General features: G+C 41.5%; 1 protein-coding gene and 1 long non-coding RNA gene across 4 annotated transcripts; both read left to right on the top strand.

Annotated features, from left to right (window-relative positions):
* The first annotated feature begins 800 nt into the window (after positions 1-800).
* Positions 801-5,358, top strand: LOC129419322 (ATP-sensitive inward rectifier potassium channel 1-like). 2 transcript variants are annotated; one of them, XM_073853429.1, is made up of 3 exons: positions 801-1,700; positions 1,766-1,857; positions 3,506-5,358. In XM_073853429.1, the coding sequence occupies exon 3, from the start codon at positions 3,523-3,525 to the stop codon at positions 4,636-4,638; it is 1,116 nt and encodes a 371-aa protein (XP_073709530.1). In that variant the 5' UTR covers positions 801-1,700; positions 1,766-1,857; positions 3,506-3,522; the 3' UTR covers positions 4,639-5,358. The 2 variants fall into 2 exon arrangements, with proteins under 2 accessions (XP_073709530.1, XP_055030417.1); XM_055174442.2 differs by lacking the exon at positions 1,766-1,857 and having other exon boundaries at positions 3,506-5,356.
* Positions 5,359-9,822: 4,464 nt separating this feature from the next.
* Positions 9,823-18,982, top strand: LOC141349697 (uncharacterized). Of its 2 annotated transcripts, none has more exons than XR_012357673.1 (3): positions 9,823-10,064; positions 17,750-17,862; positions 18,846-18,982. It is a non-coding gene; the product is annotated as an uncharacterized lncRNA (long non-coding RNA). The 2 variants fall into 2 exon arrangements; XR_012357672.1 differs by lacking the exon at positions 9,823-10,064 and adding an exon at positions 10,286-10,440.
* The last annotated feature ends 1,782 nt before the right edge of the window (positions 18,983-20,764 follow it).

The raw sequence follows: 20,764 nt of genomic DNA, 5'->3' as shown, positions 1-20,764 counted from the left end.
CTTCCCTCACCACAACGTAAGGCCCGCCTCTCCCCTCATTCGATTGGACAATGGAAAGACAAGAATGACGTCGGGCGCTTCTCCGCTCTCAGCGCTCCTTCAAAAACGCGTGCGCGGCAGGCGGCAAAAAACCGCAAGGCGCTCGGCGCGCATAAACAGCGCGCAAACGCGCCCTGCCCATAGAATATCATTCAAAAAAGGCGCCTGCAACTGCCATAAACGCTTTTGGTGTGACTGGCCCCTCAGGCAACATTTTATGGTTTGTTATTATTGAAACGCTTATTATGGATTTTCCATTGAAAGCTTCACTAAGGTAAATTTGCTAATCGGCATGTCAAAGCACATAAAGGTATTGAACTGAATCCTGATTATAACCAAATGACTGATGGGTATTACATAAGTGCGGTGAATTTATACAGCACACTTGAAATGTCAAGATTAGGGTCTTCTGATCATTCCGGATTCGGGAACTTCTGGTAAAGACATTTTTGATGTTTGACTAAAACATTTTCTCCTTCTGTCACAGTAGAAAAAATTAAGAGGACATCGAAAAAATCCCCCTTATTCTTACCGAAATAATGCTTGCAACTAGCAAGGAATGCACAATGACTAGCACCACGTAATTTAAATAGCAAATGCATTTGCGCACATTTGTGCACCCATTGGCGTGCTGATCTGGAAACAAGGTGTGTTCAGAAATTGTTAGCATGTTGCTATTTTGAGGCAACTGAAATAGACTGTGTCACTGATAAATTAAAACCTGGTCTAAAGTCAATGGAGCGTGTACACAACTATTTGTGAAAATACTTTTTGAGATTACAGTGTTCATGTAGGCTATTCATACTTTATCAGCAATTAAAACCATGCTGATTTTACTTATTACTTCATGACTGAAAAAAAAAATACTTTTAAAGAGAACCAATGATTTTATTACAAAAAGTAGTCCTAACCCTTTCATTAAATAAAAAACATTTTTTTTCAACATTAATCTCAAACTGGTGGTCTTCTTTCTCTGTGTACAAATTCCAATTTGCAGGTTTCAAGTGATCTAAAATTGTCCCACACATAGATTTATTACTTCATACATCATGAAAAATCTTTAAAAATCACATCACCGTCACTTGTGATGACTCTTTAGTGTAGTAGCATGTAGCGTGATATGATTTCGTGCTGGTACCCTTAACAGTTAATTTATCGTAGTGCATCCCGGCCGATCATGCGGGGCTATTTGAGCAAGTGAAAGTATTATTTGTTGTGTAAATTCAATTAATGGAAAGCATGCATCTGTAAATGCATATGTGTGTCAAAATCTGTGTCATCAAGTAAAGTAGCCTGCATGCTCCACATGTTTAAAGCATTTTGTGTATACATCAACACAGGATGACAGTGCACATGGGAAGTGAGCATGTATAAAAGGACAAAGTTGGGAATAAGGTGCTTCAGACACCTAGAGGGAGAGCAAGAAAGATTAACAGAGTGTGAAAGTGAAGCACTTAAGGAGAGATGCGGCTTATTAATGAATAACAAGCACATTTCCAATTTCCTGCTTTAGCTAAGATCTAAAAGAAGGATAGAGAGTTTTGAAACAAAGAGAGAGAGGGAGAGCGATCGATAAAGGAAGACTGCTGGTGATTGTTTGTGATTCGCACCTTCACCCGCGGCAAGACTGTTGGATATCAGCTGAAGATCTTCTGTTGCAGGTAAGCTGAGAACAAAAATATTCAACTCTATGATAAGTTTAAAGCCTTCTTCAATATTTTGTCAGGTCTATGAGTGAGACTGATTCATTTCTAAATTCTCCTTGTGAACGTCTTGTTGCACAGTCTGGCTCAGTCATCAGCACCAATATTCCTCAAGGTATTTTGGGAACATTCATTCATAAATCTGTGCGGCAGATGATTGGTGGTGGATGGGAACTGCGGGTTCCTCTGGCAGGGTTGAACAGTTGCTATTCTGCAGCGTAATTGAGCTTTGCAATGGAGTTGATGTGTATTCCAATAGAGTGCGCATTAAAAATTAAGCACTCTCCAGAGATAGAGCCCATGAATCGAGAGCGATCTCAACAGCTCTCGGTCTCTCACAAACGACTGATAAGCAGAGATTACCCGCAGATAACCGCCTTGAACGCAGTGCCATGCGATGCCTGCATTACCAGAGATTTTATTTACTGTTGTAATTAAGTACATAGAAACATCCAGAATGTGTCAAGTACACTTCTTTACTCAGGTGTAAAATCCTGGTTCAATTCCCTGCCGGTTTAAGACTTATTGGTTAAACTAATTTGAGCCATTTTTTTCACACTCACAGCTCATTCAATGAAAAGAAAGCGGCCAACTCAATTCTACTTTAAACAATCATAGCCACGTTTTAATAAGTAGAGTCATATTGTTGATTTATATAAAATCTGTCTGTCTGTGAAATCCAGGCTGAAGTCTCATAATCTAACTATGAGATTAAAATCATCAAAGTTTGATTCACTCATTGATTTCAGTCTTTGACATGATGATCTTACTCATTTAATATTAAAGTATCAAAGTTATGTTATGTAGGATGATTTTATGTAGAAAACAGTAAATCACAAAGCCTGACTTTAGCTGGATTTTTACAGACTGGGTCACAAATGTTGTGCATGGATGCAGCACACATTCATTCAATACAATACGGGTACAATTACTACAAAGCACTAGAAATGTCAAACATTAGCCACAGATGCCCTCAATCTTTGCATGTAAACTATGTCGACAGATTTGGCAAAGGGCTTCCAATTTTATGCAAAACAACACTGTGTTTATGGTTATATACTCTTATATGTTGGGCAGCACATTCTCTGTCATGTTTTGATATGTGGTTACCAGTGGCGGCTGGTGACTTCTTTTTTTGAAGCGCACAATGCGAAGTTCGTCACAACATGTATGTAGCTTGTCATGTGTGTGGTTCGTCATTTCAAAATATGTGTTCTGCGCTTTGAGAGATCGTGTGTGCATCACGTGTCATGCCAAAATAAGTGCCTGCTGCCTTGAACTTGAAAGGAGATGCTCGCGTGTGCCAGATACTCGCACAATCTCATGCGTAATCAGAGTTAACTGTTAAGGGAGTGTCTTGCGTGTATTTAGGGAACGTGAGCGTCTCTTTTATCATAAACGGTTTTGACGCGTCTCCAGCAGGCACTTATTTTGACAAAACACGTGATTCACACAGGATCTCTCCACACGCATGACACATATTTTGGAAAAGGGAACCACACACGTGACAATCCAAACACTTTTTTGAATTAGCGCATCCTCCGATGAGCAGTCATGAGCCGCCACTGGTAGTTATAGTCCCTCCCAATGATTTGAACCTCTGTAGAATTTTACACTGAAACCACAATTACATTGTTTGTTATTTTGTTTTGTATTAGTTTAGGTCTTAAAGTTTGGCTCACACATTTCCAACAAAGTTTCAAATAAATACAGCTGTTTTTTCACAATCCACACACTTTAAATCCTGTTTCTTCTTTTTCCAGATTGACCGACACTCAAAATGACACGTTCTCTGAGAGGGGTGTTTAAAGAGTACATGTCAGAGCGGCGGATTCGAAAGAGTCGCCTTGTGAACAAAAATGGCCGCTGCAACATCGAGTACGGCAATGTGATGCACAAAACCCGCTTTGCCTACCTCCTAGACATATGGACCACCTTTGTGGAGACCCGATGGCGATATGTGATCTTGCAGTTTGTGGCTTCTTTCGCACTCAGCTGGTTCATATTCGGCATGATTTGGTACTGGATCGCACGAAACAACGGTGACCTCGCGTGGCAGAATCCACCCACAGACCACATGTTATGTGTGGGGAACGTCATGAACCTGGCCTCTGCCTTTCTTTTTTCGTTGGAGACCCAAGCCACTATTGGCTATGGTTACAGATACATTACATATCTCTGTCCCGGAGCCATCACGCTGCTCATAATTCAGACTATTATGGGCTCCCTTATCGAGTGCTTCTGGTGTGGTGTGGTCATGACAAAAATCGCCCTACCCAAAAAGAGAGCCAAGACTATACAGTTCAGCGAGTCCGCAGTGATCTGCCCCAAAAAGGGCACCCTCTGTCTTCAGATCCGCGTGGCCAACCTTCGTAAGACCCTGATGATCGGCAGTCAGATTTACGGCAAGCTGCTGAGGACAACAGTCACGCCGGAGGGTGAAACTATCATCCTGGACCAGGTCAATATTGACTTCACGGTGGATGCTGGCAAGGACAATCTTTTTTTTGTGTGTCCGCTGACACTGTACCACGTGATCAATAAAACAAGTCCATTCTATGAAATGGCAGTGGACACTTTACATCAGCAGGAGTTTGAGCTTGTGGTCTTCCTGGATGGGACAGCCGAGTCCACCAGCTCCTCCTGCCAGGTCAGGACTTCTTACATCCCCCAGGAAATCATGTGGGGTTACGACTTCCTCCCCATCATCTCTCGCAGCAAAGAGGGAAAATACTGCGTGGACTTTTCCAACTTCTGCAAATTGGTGGCCGTGCCAACCGCCCATTGCTCCCGTTGCTACCACAACGAGGCAGGGCATCATCACCACTCGAGATCTGGCATTGAAAACCGGGGCTTTGAGGCGATTGACATCGATGTACCCAACCATGTGATGTGATGTGATGATCAGAGGTACAGGGTGTTACAATCCTGTTCTGTTTCTCATGAACCATGCAGTCATGCTTGTTTTATGTACACTACATTACTGTCATGGTTGTGTTTAATGTGGATAATCTGTTTATGTTTGTTTTATAAAGTTTATGTTTATTTTATACTCTTCATCACTCTCTTTGGATTACACACCCTGTGCCGAAATACAGGGCATTGATTCAGGTGCGTTGAAATGAAATTTTTATGGTGTTTTACTGTAGCAACACTGTAATTTACACATTATTTCAGAAAATAAATTTCTTATGTTAAGGCAACAAGGGAAAAGTGGAATGATTGTATTGCTGCAATGTGGGCAATTTATTTTTTTAAACATATTTATTTGTATTTATTTTGGGGCTGATACTTAGACCTCTTTGTTTAAATCCGACCTTCACTTAAACCTTGTTTAAAAACAATATTTCTGTCCCTAAATGATAAAGATTAAAGTGTGAAAGGTATGAAAGTAGAGCCATCTTTTGTTACAGGTTCATTGCATTGGAGTGGGAATATTAACTAAATTTCTCTTTATCTAGTTATCTGAATGGTTAACATAAACATCAATGAACTAGAGAATAGTCTGTATTTCTGCAGATGTTTATAGCTGTTAATAACTCGGGATGATGTACAGTAAAGTATGTAAATGTTGTAAATTATTAGGTAATGTTATATTAAGATATTATTTGTATATGTCATTTTTACTTTGTAAATGTATTTTTTAATACATAAAAATAAATGAAATAGCTTGATCTGATGGGTATATTTTTGCATTTCATTATAGCATTGTAAAAAGCAATAATTTCTACCAGTATAAGATCAAAGATAACCACTTGAGGGCACACGAGACAAAGTTATAGCTCTCCAAACTCGTGTGCTTATATTTCATGCTTTTAAGCGCACAGGGCCGGCGATTGCTATAAGCGAACATGTCAGTTGCCTAGGGCGACAAATATGTTGTGGGCGCCCTCTGGTGTTGCGGGTAGGAGGGGAGTTGCGTTACGTTGCGCGTTGATCTAAAACGAGGCGGTAGGCCTATAATCATCAACCCTCTGGCGCACAGGGACGAAAACTGAGAAATGAAGAAGAAGAAAGCCCAGTATAGAGCTAAGTCTTCTCATCAGTCCTGTGACGGATTGCAGTTGATCCGGTCCAGCTCCAGTCAGCTGGCGCTGAAGGCACGTGACATTGTCATATGGTTTTAAAGAACCGCGAGAGCAATTCGAGATCAGCCGCCTGGGTCAGCCAGTGCAGTTCCTGAAGAGGAGCTGCACAGGCTGTAATGACGACACAGCTGTTTTTACGATTGTGTTTCGTGTTTATTTTCACGACCTCAGTTCCACGAATGGTCACAAATCTGTATTTTTATAACACTTAAAGCTCTTTTTATGTAGTTGCGATGTTATATTGTGTCATGTTCATCAAAATAAATGCATAAAAAATGTAGACCCCACTACATTGGTATTTAAATAATATATGTTAAACTTTATTCCTGTAAAAACAGATGCTATAAGCCTCTTCAGTTCCACTCATGCTCATACATGGACATTCAAAACAATATAATTCACTTTTTATGTTGTTTACATCTTACAAATCATGTTTACTGCGATAAAGCAAGCAAACCCCACATGATCAGCCATGCCTGACGTAAATGCAGCAAACTACAGGAACCACAGCGTGTCTGACTTCACGTCTCCGTTTTCAGCTCCTCCCCGCCTGCACGCGGCTAATCTCGCCGATCGGTTGCATCCAGCCGCAGCCGATGTCGAACACACCTATTGACTTTACTTGGGTGGGAGCGCCCAGGTATATTAAAGAAACACTCCACCTTTTTTGAAAATAGGTTTAATTTCTTTTAAACATTTAAGTTTTACCGTTTTGGAATCCATTCAGCCGATCTCCGGGTCTGGCAGTACCACTTTTAGCATAGCTTAGCATAATTTATTGAATCTGATTAGACCACTAGCATTGCGCTTAAAAATGTTTCAATATTTTTCCTATTTAAAACTTGACTTTTCTGTAGTTAATTAAGCAGCACCCGAAAATAGTCCCCAACTAGGTGCAAGTCACATTGACTATTTTCGGGCGCTGCCAATATCATTGCGTCTGCTGCACCCATGGTACATGCGTTCAAGCCTTTGTTAAAAAAACTGTGTTACAGTGAGAGCTAATAAACATCAAGCTACAGTTGAAATAAAAAGTATGTGAACCGTTTGGGCTTACTTGGATTTCTTCATAAATTGGTCATAAAATGTGTTCTGATCTTCATTTAAGTCACAACAATAGAGAAACACTTAAACAAAACCGCACAAACATTATACGTTTTCATGTTTTTATTGAACACAACATGTAAACATTCATAGTGCAGGGTGGAAAAAGTATGTGAAACCCTAATCTAATGACTTCTCCAAGAGCTAATTGGAGCCAGGATCAGCCAACCTAGGTTCCATGAATGTGATGAGATTGGATGTGTTGATTAAAGCTACCCTGTCCAATAAAAAACACACACCAGTTTTGAGTTTGCTGTTCTAAAGAGAGAAACGTCTGTCGTGAACCATGCCTCGGATAAAAAAGCGGTTAGAAGACCTACGATCAAGAATTGTCGACTTACATAAAGCTGGAAAGGGCTACAAAAGTATATCTAAAAGCCTTGATGTCCATGTGTCCGCGGTAAGACAGATTGTCTACAAATGGAGAAAGTTCAGCACTGTTGCTACACTCCCTAGGCGTGGTCTTCCTGTAAAGATGACTGCAAGAGCACAGCACAGAATGCTCAATGAGGTGAAGAAGAATCCTACACTGTAAAAAAAATCCGTAGAAATTGCAGCTGGGTTGCCGGTAATTTACAGTAGATTTAAATTTATGTTATTTACTGGCAACATTTTGTTCAAAGTTAAATGAACATTTTACATTTACAAGTATTTGTCTTCACAGAGTAAAACAAAAAACAAATTGCATCAAGCTAAACATTCTGGGAAACAAAATCTGAAGCAAAAAACAGAAAAAGGTTGTTGATGATTTCTGGTTCCCAGAATGCTTTGCATGAGGCTGTTATTGTATAGTTTTATTCTGTAGAGACAAAGACCTGCCAATATTCAAAATTTATTTAACTTTGAACAAACCCCCGCCATCAAACAACATAAATCTAAATCCACGGCAAATTACCGGCAACCCAGCTGCAACAACATTGTAATTTCTTTTTAGTGGTGCCGCCGAGAGCATTCAACAGTTCTCGGCCGCCCTTTAGCAGACTGAGGCCATCTTGCCATGTCGGAACCCAGCTGCCCCTTCTGCTTCGTCGGTGCCTCAGCCTGCTCCTCACCGAGGGCATCCTGCTATGGCTACCATCATTCCTTCATCCAGGGAGCATATAGGAACCCACCGTAAGCAGCTTGTCTCACCCGTTTAGCCCGCTTTTTGAGGTGGAAAACATAGACCAAGCGGCCCTGAGTCGTGTGACCTGGAGTTGTAGAGGATCGCTCTTTAAGAGCTGATGAAGCACCACTCCCCTCGAAGGAGGGCTTGGTGGGCAACCCTTGGTTTTCCTGTTCTGCTGGCTTTCAGCCAGTACCCATGACCACAAACAAAGCAGATTCCTCCTTCATTTCCAGGTCTACAGAAGATTTCCATAGTTTCAAGCAGGCTCATAACCCTTCCTCGTCCTCCGGCTCTTCACAGGAGTGCTGGAGATACACACGGCTCATAACCCATTCTCCGTCTCCAGCTCTCCACAGGAGTTGCGGAGCTACAAACGGGCTCATAACCCTTCCTCGTCCTCCGGCTCTTCACAGGAGTCGCGGAGCTATGAACAGGCTCTTAACCCACCGTCCTCCCACTCCTCCATTACAAGCGAGTGCTCTGATCAGCTTGAGCCCCTCACAAAATGTCACCTGTTCAGCCTCTCTTCAGCGGACTCAGGTGAGTATAAGATTACACAACACCATTGTCGATGTGGCTAAAACAGGTCGTGCCATTAGTCCCTCTCGCACGGTTTCTGGGGCCGTGGAAACAGCTTCCTAGCCCGTCGCGTTGGCTTTTACATACAATTCGTCTCGGCTATGCAATACAACTTTTCCTGCAACGCCCCCCCCCCCCAAATTCTACGGCGTTCATTTCACTGCGGTGAGAGTTGCCAATGCGCATGTACTACGTGCAGAGATTGCCATCCTACTGGCGAAAAACGCAATCGAGCCAGTCCCTCCAGCTGGTGGTTTGGTTGGGGTTTTACAGCCCTTACTTTATTGTACCCAAGAAAAGTGGCGGCTTGTGACCGATCTTGGACCTGCGTACCCTGAACTGTGCACTTCACAGATGCTGATGCCCAAACACATATTTCCATGCATTCATCCAAACGATTGCTTTGCATCTATCGACCTGAAGGACGCGTACTTTCCTATATCGATTTTCCCCCGACACAGGTCGTTTCCCGCTTTGCGTTCAAGGGGCTCTCTCTCTCGTCCTGTGTATTCCCCAAAGTAGTGGAGGGGGCTTTAAAACCCCTGAGAGAGAAAGGTGTGCGCAATCACGTTGGACGCTGCATGCTCACAGAGACTTAACTCTCAAACACCTCGCTCGTTTGGGTCTTCGGGTCAACTGGGAAAAGAGCAAACTTTGCCCTGTGCAGAGGATCTCTTTTCTCTGTATGGAACTGGACTCTGTCGATTTTATAGCTCGTCTAACAGATGCACGTGTACAGTCAATACTGACTTGCCTGAATACATTCAACAGCAAGAGCATGGTCCCACTGAAATAATTTCAGAAGCTCCTGGGGCATATGGCAGAAGCAGCGGCTGTGACACAGCTCAGGTTGCTCCATGTGAGACCACTTAACGACCAAGCGAGGAGAGCGTGGCTTCGTGGCGTTCACCGTGTTATCATTACACCTGCGTGTCGTCGCACTTTTACTCTGTGGCTAGACCATTCGTTTCTCCGAGCCGGTGTGCCTCTGAGACAGGTCTCCAGGCATGCAATAGTATGCACAGATACCTCCAACACAGGGTGGGGGGGCCGTGCACGACGGGCTTGTGGCTCGGGGGTCTGGATGACACCCCAGCTGCATTGGCACATAAACTGCAGAGAAATGCCTGGCTGGAAGACCAACACGTCTCCTATTTTGTTGGAATATGATTGCATATATCATCTATATATATATATGTGTATCCTTCTCACCACCACCATGTAATTACTGCACTATGGACAGTGTTTGTAAGGACCATGAGGTCTGCAACACAGGCACATGTCAAGACACATGCCTGGTCACACCCTGTGGAGTTAATGCCATATGCACAGCATCCAATCACAGGAGGACGTGCACCTGTGTAAACCCATGGAAAGGAGACCCATACCAGGGTTGCAAGAACCAGGATCTCCAGTGGATTCAGACCACAGATGTGCCCCACAGTATGCAGTAACTTTTCATTCTTTACAAATAATCCCACTACTACCTGATGATATACCTATCATTACATCTTTAAGTAGGTTAGGTATACATCCCTTTCAATTAAATCCTAAATAGATAAAAAATCACAATTTAGTCAGAAAGGCTATTGTGCATGTCACTTTTTTCCACATAATTAAATTTGCAGATAGATAAACAGCTTCTGACAGAAGTTGAGACTTTAATGCTTGTGGTATACAGATGCTGTTCATTTTAAAACCCAGTTAGCTGTGTGTAAAGCCACTGGACCAGATGGAGGAATGGAACAGTGGATATGTAAATGATCAACACTGCAACTTTGAGTGGGGCTGGCAAATTCATCGTTCCAAAAACTATCAGGTAACTTAATACAATAAACTAATACAAATTATACTAGGAAAATCAACCACATGGTGAAATTTTAATAATTTAAGGTTTTATACCATATGAAAGCTAGGTTCAAGCCTTTTTCAAATCTGTTTTTATTATTTAGGTTATGATAATTTTTTATTATTATTATTTGCAAAAGTTTATCTGAAGTCGGCTGATCGCTGTGATTTTCAGCAATGGAACTTTGTTTAAAGAGAGGCAATGAAAATAAAACCAACAGTCAAGTATCACAAGTTAAAGTAACTTTACCTTGGTAAAATACTTATTTTAGTCACTGCACATGTTTTAAAAGATATGAAATGGTCACTTTGACCCCAAGTGTCTCTACGATGTTCTGATGCAGAGATATAAGGCTTTGTTTATTTGGTTGCTAGGGTACTGTATTTGGTTGCTAGGGAGAAAATTGGCATCCACTAGAGATTACACTCCGAGTCACAAGTCAAACGGTCCAACCCCCGTGTCTCTACGCTGTTCTGATGCGGAGATATAAGGCTTTGTTTATTTGGTTGCTAGGGTACTGTATTTGGTTGCTAGGGAGAAAATTGGCATCCAATAGTGATTACACTCCGAGTCACGAGTCAAACGGTCCAACCCCCGTGTCTCTACGATGTTCTGATGTGGAAATATAAGGCTTTGTTTACTCTGTTGCTAGGGTGTTCATATGTGGTTGATAGGGGCGTGGCTTTAACACCTCTTGGAATCCTCTAGTGATTACCCTCCGAGTCACGAGTAAAACGGTCCAACCCCCGTGTCTCTACGGTTTTCTGATGCGGAGATATAAGGCTTTGTTTATTTGGTTGCTAGGGTACTGTATTTGGTTGCTAGGGAGAAAATTGGCATCCACTAGAGATTACACTCCGAGTCACAAGTCACACAAGTCACAGTGTGCTTGCTCTGGTGCGATCACTAATGTGATTTGTGAAATGATGTAAAATTTTAGAATGTTTTTTTATCTTGTGCTTCCTCACATTGGATTCCCAAGTTCATGTACAAAGTTTGGTTTCAATACGTAAAGGCATTCCTGAAACACACACACACGTGCGCGCGTGCACACACACACACACACACACACACACACACACACACACACACACATAAAGACTATGTAGTGCCCTCCATACACAAACAGTACAGATTAAAGAATACTTCAGAAAGTATTTGCTAACAGACCAGTCGATTGCAAAGGCAATGCCGGTTGATCGCACATAAGTTAGCTGCTCCATGTGCGAAATTAGAGTAATTGTGAAACACACAAATCTTTTTGAGTTGTGCGTCTTTTTTCTCAAATGTGTTTTTATAAATCTTATGCTAGCCCACTGCAGCTCACAGCCGTCTAACTTCCGAAATTCACCAGGATGCGCATTCTTGCCTTCATGCAGGAGCCGATCCATGCGTACGGTGTGTGTGTGTGTCTGTGTGCGCGCGCGCGTGAACGAGAGAGAGCCAGAGGCAGCGTAGCGCTGAGTTATAGGCTTCTGATACTTTTGTCTTTTTCTAGTTTGTTTCACTAAACCGCATCTCCGCTATTTTAAGAAGTATTCGACATGTACTCAAGGATTTTGTTTAACTCCTAAAAAAGAATTGAGTAGGTGACAGCCCTAAATTCAACGTAGAGATATATGCAGTATAGTCATAACAAGCATTAAAAGTGTTATAAAAAAACAGTGTTTTTAGCAGGTAGATCTTGTCGGCTTTATCATTTTAAAAGTAGATCACCACACAAAAAAGTCTGGACACCCCTGATTTAGATAGATGAGGGCATCTATCTTGGGCATCCTCACATTGGAGTCTAAGTTCATGTACAAAGTTTGGTTTCAATATGTGAAAGAGTTCCTGAGATATGAACTACTTCCTGTTTGGTAACTATGCTACTGGTATCTTTTGGGCTGTGACGGGCAAACGCTTTTGAAAATCAAAAATCCTTCTAGTAACTTTTGTAAGGCTTGGTCCAAGGATGTACGTCCACTTTCATGAAGTTCGGACAAAATTTGTGACCTGTGAATCTTTTTTTGGGTTTTCTGTTCAATCCAATATCGTGGAAGAACGACATGGATCCTTGACATCATGTCTACAAGCAACTTAGACTGGCACTGCCTGAACGTTTTAAAGTTTGAACGGGGTCTCTGTGTCAAACGGCCTAGTCGCAAAAGCAGGCCAAACATTTGGGCGGAATAATAATAAGAAAAGTTATGAAGAACAATAAGTGTGTTTTTTGTAAGTACACTTAATAATGTGTTACATTTATATAGCTCTTTACTTCTTCTCAACCACCACCAATGTGCAGCATCCACCTGGATGATGTGACAGCAGCCATATTGCACCAGCACACCCACCACACACCAGGTTATTAGTGTAGAGGAGACAAAGTAATATAGCCAATTGGTTTATGAGTGGATGATTAGTAGTCCAATGGGCAAGTTTGGCCAGGATGCCAAAGCGCACACCCTTACTCTTTTTCGAAAGACATCCTGGGATGATTAATTACTACAAAGAGTCAGGACCTCGTCTAACATGTCATCCAAAGGATGGTGCTTTTGATAGTGTCCCCATCACTATACTGGGGTGTTAGGACCCACATAGACCACAGGGTGAACAACACCCCATGCTGATATCACTAACACCTCTACCAGTGGCAACCTGGTTTTCCCAGGAGGTCTCCCATCCAAGTACTGACCAGACTCCATACTTAGCTTCAGTGGGCAACTGGTCGCCGTGATTTCACCAAGTAAGATGTGATCCTGGATCAACATTTTTTGTTTATCCTGGATCAATGTTTTAATCAAAGATACCCCAACCTACCCTTAACTCAAACCCTAACCATTTTTAAACCCTCAAATTAGTGTGAAATAATAGTTTGAGGAGTATTTCTTAAAAGCCCCTAACCCAATCCTAAACCTAAACCTAACATATACACTAATCCTAATCCTGCAATCTGATTGGTTAATGAAAATGTTACCAACAATGGTGTTGATCCAGGATCACATCCTACTTGGTGAAATCACGTTCACCGTGGGCAACCAGTGGTGGGCTACAGAGTGATATGGCTGCTGTTCAAGTGTATATCTGTTTATCATGACATTCAATGTTTTTAACTTATTTAACAAATTTTGTGTTTGTATAAGAGCCTTATACATCACATACCCTATAAACAGTTTATAAAACACATTTTCTAGTAATGAAATCTATAAAACTATTTAAGATCTATTCATATAAAAATCCAAATAGTGTAATAGTATTACATTAGCCTATTATATTATCTGAACTACAGTTATTCACTTTTATTATCGAAATTACTTTTAAAGGCAGTTTCCCAGACAGGGTTTAGGTTAATCCAGGACTAGCCCTTAGTTATATTAGGACATTTAAGCAGTTTTTACAAAAAATGGCTTACAAAAAAACAATACTGCACTCTCAGAAATAAAGGTACAAAAGTCGTCACTGGGACAGTACCCTTCCAAAAAGGTACACCTTTGTACCCAAAGAGTGCATATTAGTACTTTAAACTGCCAAAATGAACCTTTAAAGGAATATATTTGTACCTAAATGGTACATATTAGGGCCCTTTTTAAAGGGTACTGCCCCAGTGACAGCTTCGTACCTTTATTTTTGACAGTGTGGTGTGCATCTCGAGAAAAAAAAGGACTGATGTTGGTTCAGATATGTCAATGCAAGATGTTTTTAAATTAAGACAGCTTAACAATGCATTTTAGTCTGGGACTAAGCCTTGTCTGGGAAACCGCCTCTTAGTGAAGTGAGGTTTTTTATTCCAGGATTAAGAAGATTTAAGTGATCAAGAACATTAAAGTGAGCAGGCTTATGCCTAGACTCTATTGTAAAAAAAAACTTCTGCGTGTCATAGTTTACACAGGACTGGTGGGAGGTGTGCATTTGATACAACTTTATTTTACATGTTATATGGTTTATTTTGACTTTGTAGTGTTAGGAGAGGAAACGCTTTGGGCGAGTGTGTTGCATGCCCTGTCAAATATGACACCCAGACATTTAGACAAAAAAAAGATTCTTATGGCATTGTGAAGCATCTTATTTTTTATGAGTGTAGCTGATAACAAGGTTTTATAGAACATCCATCCACACTGTCAAAAATAAAGGTACAAAAGCTGTCACTAGGGTAGTACCCTTTAAAAAGGTCCTAATATGTACCATTTAGTTACAAATGTATGCCTTTTAGGAACCTGTCACGGTCCTGTCGGACATCCGTGCTAGATGTAGGTCTGAGTGCATCCGACAGGACCGTGGCAGTATCATGTTCGGTGTGGGGACATGTGGGATCACATTCTGTGTGTGGCTTCCACATGTTCCCGGTGTCTTGTTGCTGTCGTGATCTTGCCAGACCTTAGTATAGGTTCAGGTCTATGTTCTGTGGGCAAGGTCAGGGCAGCAGTGTGTGTACGTGGGAACACGTGTGTTCACATCATATCTGTGTGACAGGTGTTCCCAGTGTTTTGTGGCTGTCATGGTCTTGCCTGACCTTGGTTATTATCCAGAGGGCAGGACCAGGGCAGCATTGTTTTATGTGGGAATACGTGTGTTTTCACATCATGTATGTGTAACACGTATTCCCAGTGTCTTGTCACTTTTACCCTACTCCCTTATGTAATCATGTCTTAAGTGATTAATTATGTTCACCTGTTCCCCATTGATGTGCTGTCTATATAATGCCCTTGTGTTCTCTGTGTGGTGTGCGTGCGTTGTTTGTAGATACTGTGTTAATGTCACCAGTTTCCAATCCGAGTTTTTCTCGTGTTCTGTTTTATTTGTGTTCCAGCACAGTGTTTTTGTTTCCTTCTGTTTTTACCCCCTCGTGGGTGTTTCAGTTATTGTAAATAAATAGTTATATTTTTGTACATCTTGCGTTTGGGTTCATCTGTTACTTTTCCACCATCCGGTTCATACCAGCCGTAACAGAACCAATACACATCTTTGAATTACTAATATGTACCTTTTGAGGTACTAATATGCACTCTTTGGGTACAAAGGTGTACCTTTTTGAAAGGGTACTGTCCCAGTGACAGCTTTTGTACCTTTATTTCTGAGAGTGCATAGGTTGTTATGTCTGGACGATTTTGGTCTGGTAATTAAAACAGACCTTTTTGTCTGAAGTAGAAAGTTGCTAGTCATCCAGCTTTTAATTTGAACTTGTCATGACCTGATCTCTCTATTTCTTGTCTTATTCGAGTTTGAGAGATTAGGTTGTGACAGTACGTGTCTGCCCTGTGTGACATGCCCTTCCGCGGTCCACGTTTCTCTCAGGGTTCATGAATTGTTTCCCGCTCCCTTATGTCTGATTTAGCTCCAGGTGTCTGATATTAGTACTCCCTATTTAATACCCTTCTGTCCTGTCCTCCGTGCGTTGGTATTATTCTCTGTTCCCTTTCCAGATCCCTGTGTTTACTCTCTGTTCCAGATCTCTTGTAAAGTCTATGTAGTTAGTGTTCCAAGTGTTAATGTTAGTCAGTTAGTTCTCGTGTCTGTTTATTGTTATGTTTTACCCCTTCGTGGGTGTTTTGGTTCTGTCTGTTTGTATGTATTAAAGTATTCATTATTTTAGTCTGCGTTTGGGTTTTCCTTTGTCCTCCTCGTGTTCCAGCCGTGACAGAATACCAACGCCAAAACTAACCCAGCGGACTATGGAGCTGAACCCCAACATTGACTACGCCGCGTTTAGAGGGACTAGACTGGTTCGACGCGGGGGAAGCAACGCGTGGAGAGGTGCCACGGCCAGAGGGGCATTCCAGGGAGGAAGGACCTCTTTTTCAGTCCCTCTGGCAACCATCCCGGAGCGTCGGCGAGTGGGAGTATTTTCTTCAGACAGGCCATTCTCGCCTCTGCCACCGGTTTCCTGTCCACCCGACAGTCTCAGGGGGAAACGTGAAAGACATGCCTCCTGGGACTCGGCGTCGGGTGGCTCGTCTTCGGAGTTGGGTGGTCCGGCCGTTGCTATCTCCCACTCCTCCGGCGCTTTCCGCTCCTCGTCCCAGACGGAAGACGAGGAGGAAGAACACCTCTCCCGCGCAGCCTGTACCATCGACTTCCCCCAAGTCTCCAGAGTCGCCGGCGCGTCCAGAGTCGCCGGCGCGTCCAGAGTCGCCGGCGCGTCCAGAGTCGCCGGCGCGTCCAGAGTCGCCGGCGCGTCCAGAGTCGCCGGCGCGTCCAGAGTCGCCGGCGCGTCCCGAGTCGCGGGCGCGTCCAGAGTCGCCGGCGCGTCCAGAGTCGCCGGCGCGTCCAGAGTCGCCGGCGCGTCCAGAGTCGCCGGCGCGTCCAGAGTCGCCGGCGCATCCGATGGACGTGGAACAATCCGTCCTTTCCGGCGGATCGGAACTGTGTTGCCCGGTTCAGTATTCGTCTCCTGTGCCCCCTGTGCCCCCTGTGCTTTCTGTTTCTGAGTTCCCTGTACCTCCTGTGTCCCCGGTGTTCCCTCGTCAGTCCCCTCCCGTTGTGGTGAACTCTTGTCCCTCCCTCCGGACTCCCCCATCTGTCACCACCACCACCAAAAGAACTCATAAAACTGTAAGGACACAAACTGACTCTCATTATTCAAACTTTGCCGTTACTCCTCCTCCTCTTCCATGTATTTTATTTTTGTTAGCTCATCCCAACCCTGTTGTTATGTTGTCTTGTTTACCATTGATTTTGGTTTCATTGTTTTCTTGGTTTTTGTCTCACTTTAGGTCCTGTGTTTAGTGTCTCCTCCTGAGGGCGTCTAGTATCCGCCCTTGGGGGGAGGGTACTGTCATGACCTGATCTCTCTATTTCTTGTCTTATCCGAGTTTGATAGATTAGGTTGTGACAGTACGTGTCTGCCCTGAGAGAGTTGTGTGACATGCCCTTCCGCGGTCCACGTTTCTCTCAGGGTTCGTGAATTGTTTCCCGCTCCCTTATGTCTGATTTAGCTCCAGGTGTCTGTTATTAGTACTCCCTATTTAATACCCTTCTGTCCTGTCCTCCGTGCGTTGGTATTATTCTCTGTTCCCTTTCCAGATCCCTGTGTTTACTCTCTGTTCCAGATCTCTTGTGAAGTCTATGTAGTTAGTGTTCCAAGTGTTAATGTTAGTCAGTTAGTTCTCGTGTCTGTTTATTGTTATGTTTTACCCCCTCGTGGGTGTTTTGGTTCTGTCTGTTTGTATGTATTAAAGTATTCATTATTTTAGTCTGCGTTTGGGTTTTCCTTTGTCCTCCTCGTGTTCCAGCCGTGACAGAACTATGCACTCTGTCGTTTTAGTAGTGTACATGTAATATATAGATGTATTTGTCTATACAGGTTCTGGTTGATCCATGTGAAGGACGTGGTTGGAAATGGGTAGAGGGGACTCACAGTGACATGTATAAGTTTGCCGATTCAAACTGGCCAAGAGTCGGTCTCTACATATGCCAGTAAGTGATGAAAATTAAATTTAAAAAAATAATTTATAACTAAGTATTATTTAGAACCAACGTGATCTCACAAAGTTCCGTGGTATAGTTTTTTTGCTAATTTTTCCGTGGCATTCTCACGGATTGTTACTCAACTGTTTTTTTCCTATTTTCAAATCATTGTCGCTTCGGTTTAGGGTAAGATTTGATGTTTGCGTTAGTGTCACTTTAAGTATTGGTTTATACAATTTTTTTTTATTTATTCTTTTATATTTTCTAAACTTTAAACAATTGTCGCCTGGCGTTGGGGTTAGAGTTGGGTTTGGGTAAGGATGTCATTTTATGTAAATCTAACCCTAAACCAAAGCGACAATGGTAAGAAAATAGGAAAAAACTGTTGAGTAACCAATACGTGAGAATGACACGAAAAAAGACAGTCCGTGGCAGGGCCACGGAAAATGTGGAGATCCGTGAAAATGCCACGGAAAAATGAGCAAAAAAATCCGTGACTATCCCACGGAAATTCGTGAGATCAGGTTTAGAACTCATCTGAATTAAAATTCATATAACACGTTTTATATGGTTGTTTATTCTTTATTATGGTATATCCAAAACTCAATTTCTAAAAACAATTGTGTTCTCTTACGATTGTGAAACAATGAAAACTGCTCAAATGAGAAATGCAATAAAACATTGAGAAAAAACGTTAAAAGTCTTGACATATGTTATTACACTCTAAAAATGTCTGGGTTATTTTTAACCCACAATGGATAAATATTGGACTGAACACACCGCTGTGTTAAAATTGAACCAATGCTGGATTGTTTTAACCCAACTGCTGGGTTATTATATCTCATGGTTGCATAACAACAACCCAACATTGGGATATTTTTAACCCAGCATGTGTTCTGTCCAATATTTACCCATTATGGGTCAAAAATAACCCAGACATTTTTTGAGTGTAATTAAATGTTGTGAATATGTATTTTTCTCTCACCTACTAGTTCAAAGAGTGACGGCTATGGGGGGAAACTTTTCAACACACGAAGCGGCTTTCTGTGCCATATTCCTAAGAACAATGATTTCAGGCAATCAAGCTTTTACTCCTTGGTTCCACAACCATGTATCTGAAGACGCATTTCCATACAGCCAGTTCGAAGTGAAAATATCTATCCATTTATAGGTTTAAGCTCTGAATTGGTGGAGGTGTTGTACATATCAACAACAACAAATGCAAGTGTTAATGATGTAAATGAAAAAAAACTTTCCCAAACTAATATCACATCTTAAATGTTTTAAAATGTAGCTAGCTCTGTTCATTCTGAAATTAAAGCTGCATTTAAACAACTTTGTTTTTCCTTGGCATGCTACAGAGATTGACACCCACTGCTGATAAAACAAAAACATAAGACTTATGATGTCATTTCTGTGTTGTGTGCTGTAAAATGTAAGTAATGTACAGTATTTCATTGAATGGAAAAGCCAAAAGTGGCATCCCCAAGTTTAACAACTTACAGTTAAGGATGCTCAATTATGGAAAAATATGGAATAATTAAAGTATTTAACATAAGAACTTAGTAACTTTGAAAACATACATTTAATAAAACTTTTATAAAGTGACGTTTTATGAATTAAATGAGGCAAAAGACTAACTATATATTTTAATGCTCATATGTACGTATTTACTACTAAAATTAGGACTTATTTTCAGGTTTAGCTTATAAAATGTAAAAATAATGGTAATATTAAATTGTTGTGGAAACTACTTCCTCACTTCCAGTAATGCGGAAACTACATAAACAAAACAAAGTAAGCAATAGGCTTCCAAAATACAACCTATTTGATAAGTGTTGCTTTAATATCATATACTGTCTAAGAGGCGAATCACATTTCGCGTCTCTTGCGTGTGCAAATACACTATTTTGAATGTAGCCACACGGACAGCACGCTCAAATAGAAAGTGTTGCGGTCGTGGCGCGTGGTGTGAGGTGCTCTTTTTTCCAGGCGCGGCAGTGCCACAGACAGTTCAAAATACTTCAACTTGACATATTACCTCAGCAAAAGCACATTGGAAAGTAGGGGAAGTGCGCGTACACATTTTCCCGCATGTTTTAGATGCGAAATGTGAACATCCCCTAGGGGTGGTTTCCAGGGTTTAGCTTAAACCAGGACTAGGCTTTAGTTTAATTAGGAAATATAACTGGTTTTAACAAACATGCCTTACACAGGGGACTGATGTATTTTAAGATATGTCAGTGCAAGTTGTTTTCAGTTTGGACAGCTCTTACATTTTTTTAGTCTAGCACTAGTCTAATCCCTGTCCGGGAAACCACCCACACTGTAAAAAATACTTTGCTGCCTTTACATTTTTTGTTGAATCAACTCAGATTTACAAGTCATTTCAACTTACTATTATTTATCTTGACTAAAGATGAGTTGTTATAACTACAGGTGAGTTGTTAAATAATAATAATTCATACATTAAAAACAGTGTTATCATTCACTATTCAGGCAAAAAAAAACTGGCTGGTAAAAAGTCACTGTGGCAGGTGATCAAAAAAGTTAACTTCAGGCCCTGCTTGTAAATTTGAGTTGATTTAACAAATAATTTTAAGACAGCAAAGTATTTTTTACAGTGCACTAAAGTTTATAATTAGCCATTGTAACAGCAGATTATGTTGTGTCTACATGAAACTTGAATTGTTCTAACCTAGATGGCCTTTGTATTATCATTTATTGTTTATTAGTTCATTCAACTTTAGTTAATTTAATTTGAGTTAACGAAGGCAGATTAATGCAGATTCTTGTCATGAGACTTTGTGTCTTTACCTCAGATAGACAACGTCTTGTTACAGTTTTACTTTTGTTCTGGAGATTGATCTCATGCTCTTTCATTAACACAATCTGACACACATATGCTCGC

The sequence above is a fragment of the Misgurnus anguillicaudatus genome, chromosome 15 (assembly GCF_027580225.2).
Source record: "Misgurnus anguillicaudatus chromosome 15, ASM2758022v2, whole genome shotgun sequence".
Classification (NCBI taxonomy): Eukaryota; Metazoa; Chordata; class Actinopteri; order Cypriniformes; family Cobitidae; genus Misgurnus; species Misgurnus anguillicaudatus.
The sequence above is the reverse complement of the archived record's forward strand: the minus strand, read 5'-3'. Positions and strand labels throughout refer to the sequence as shown.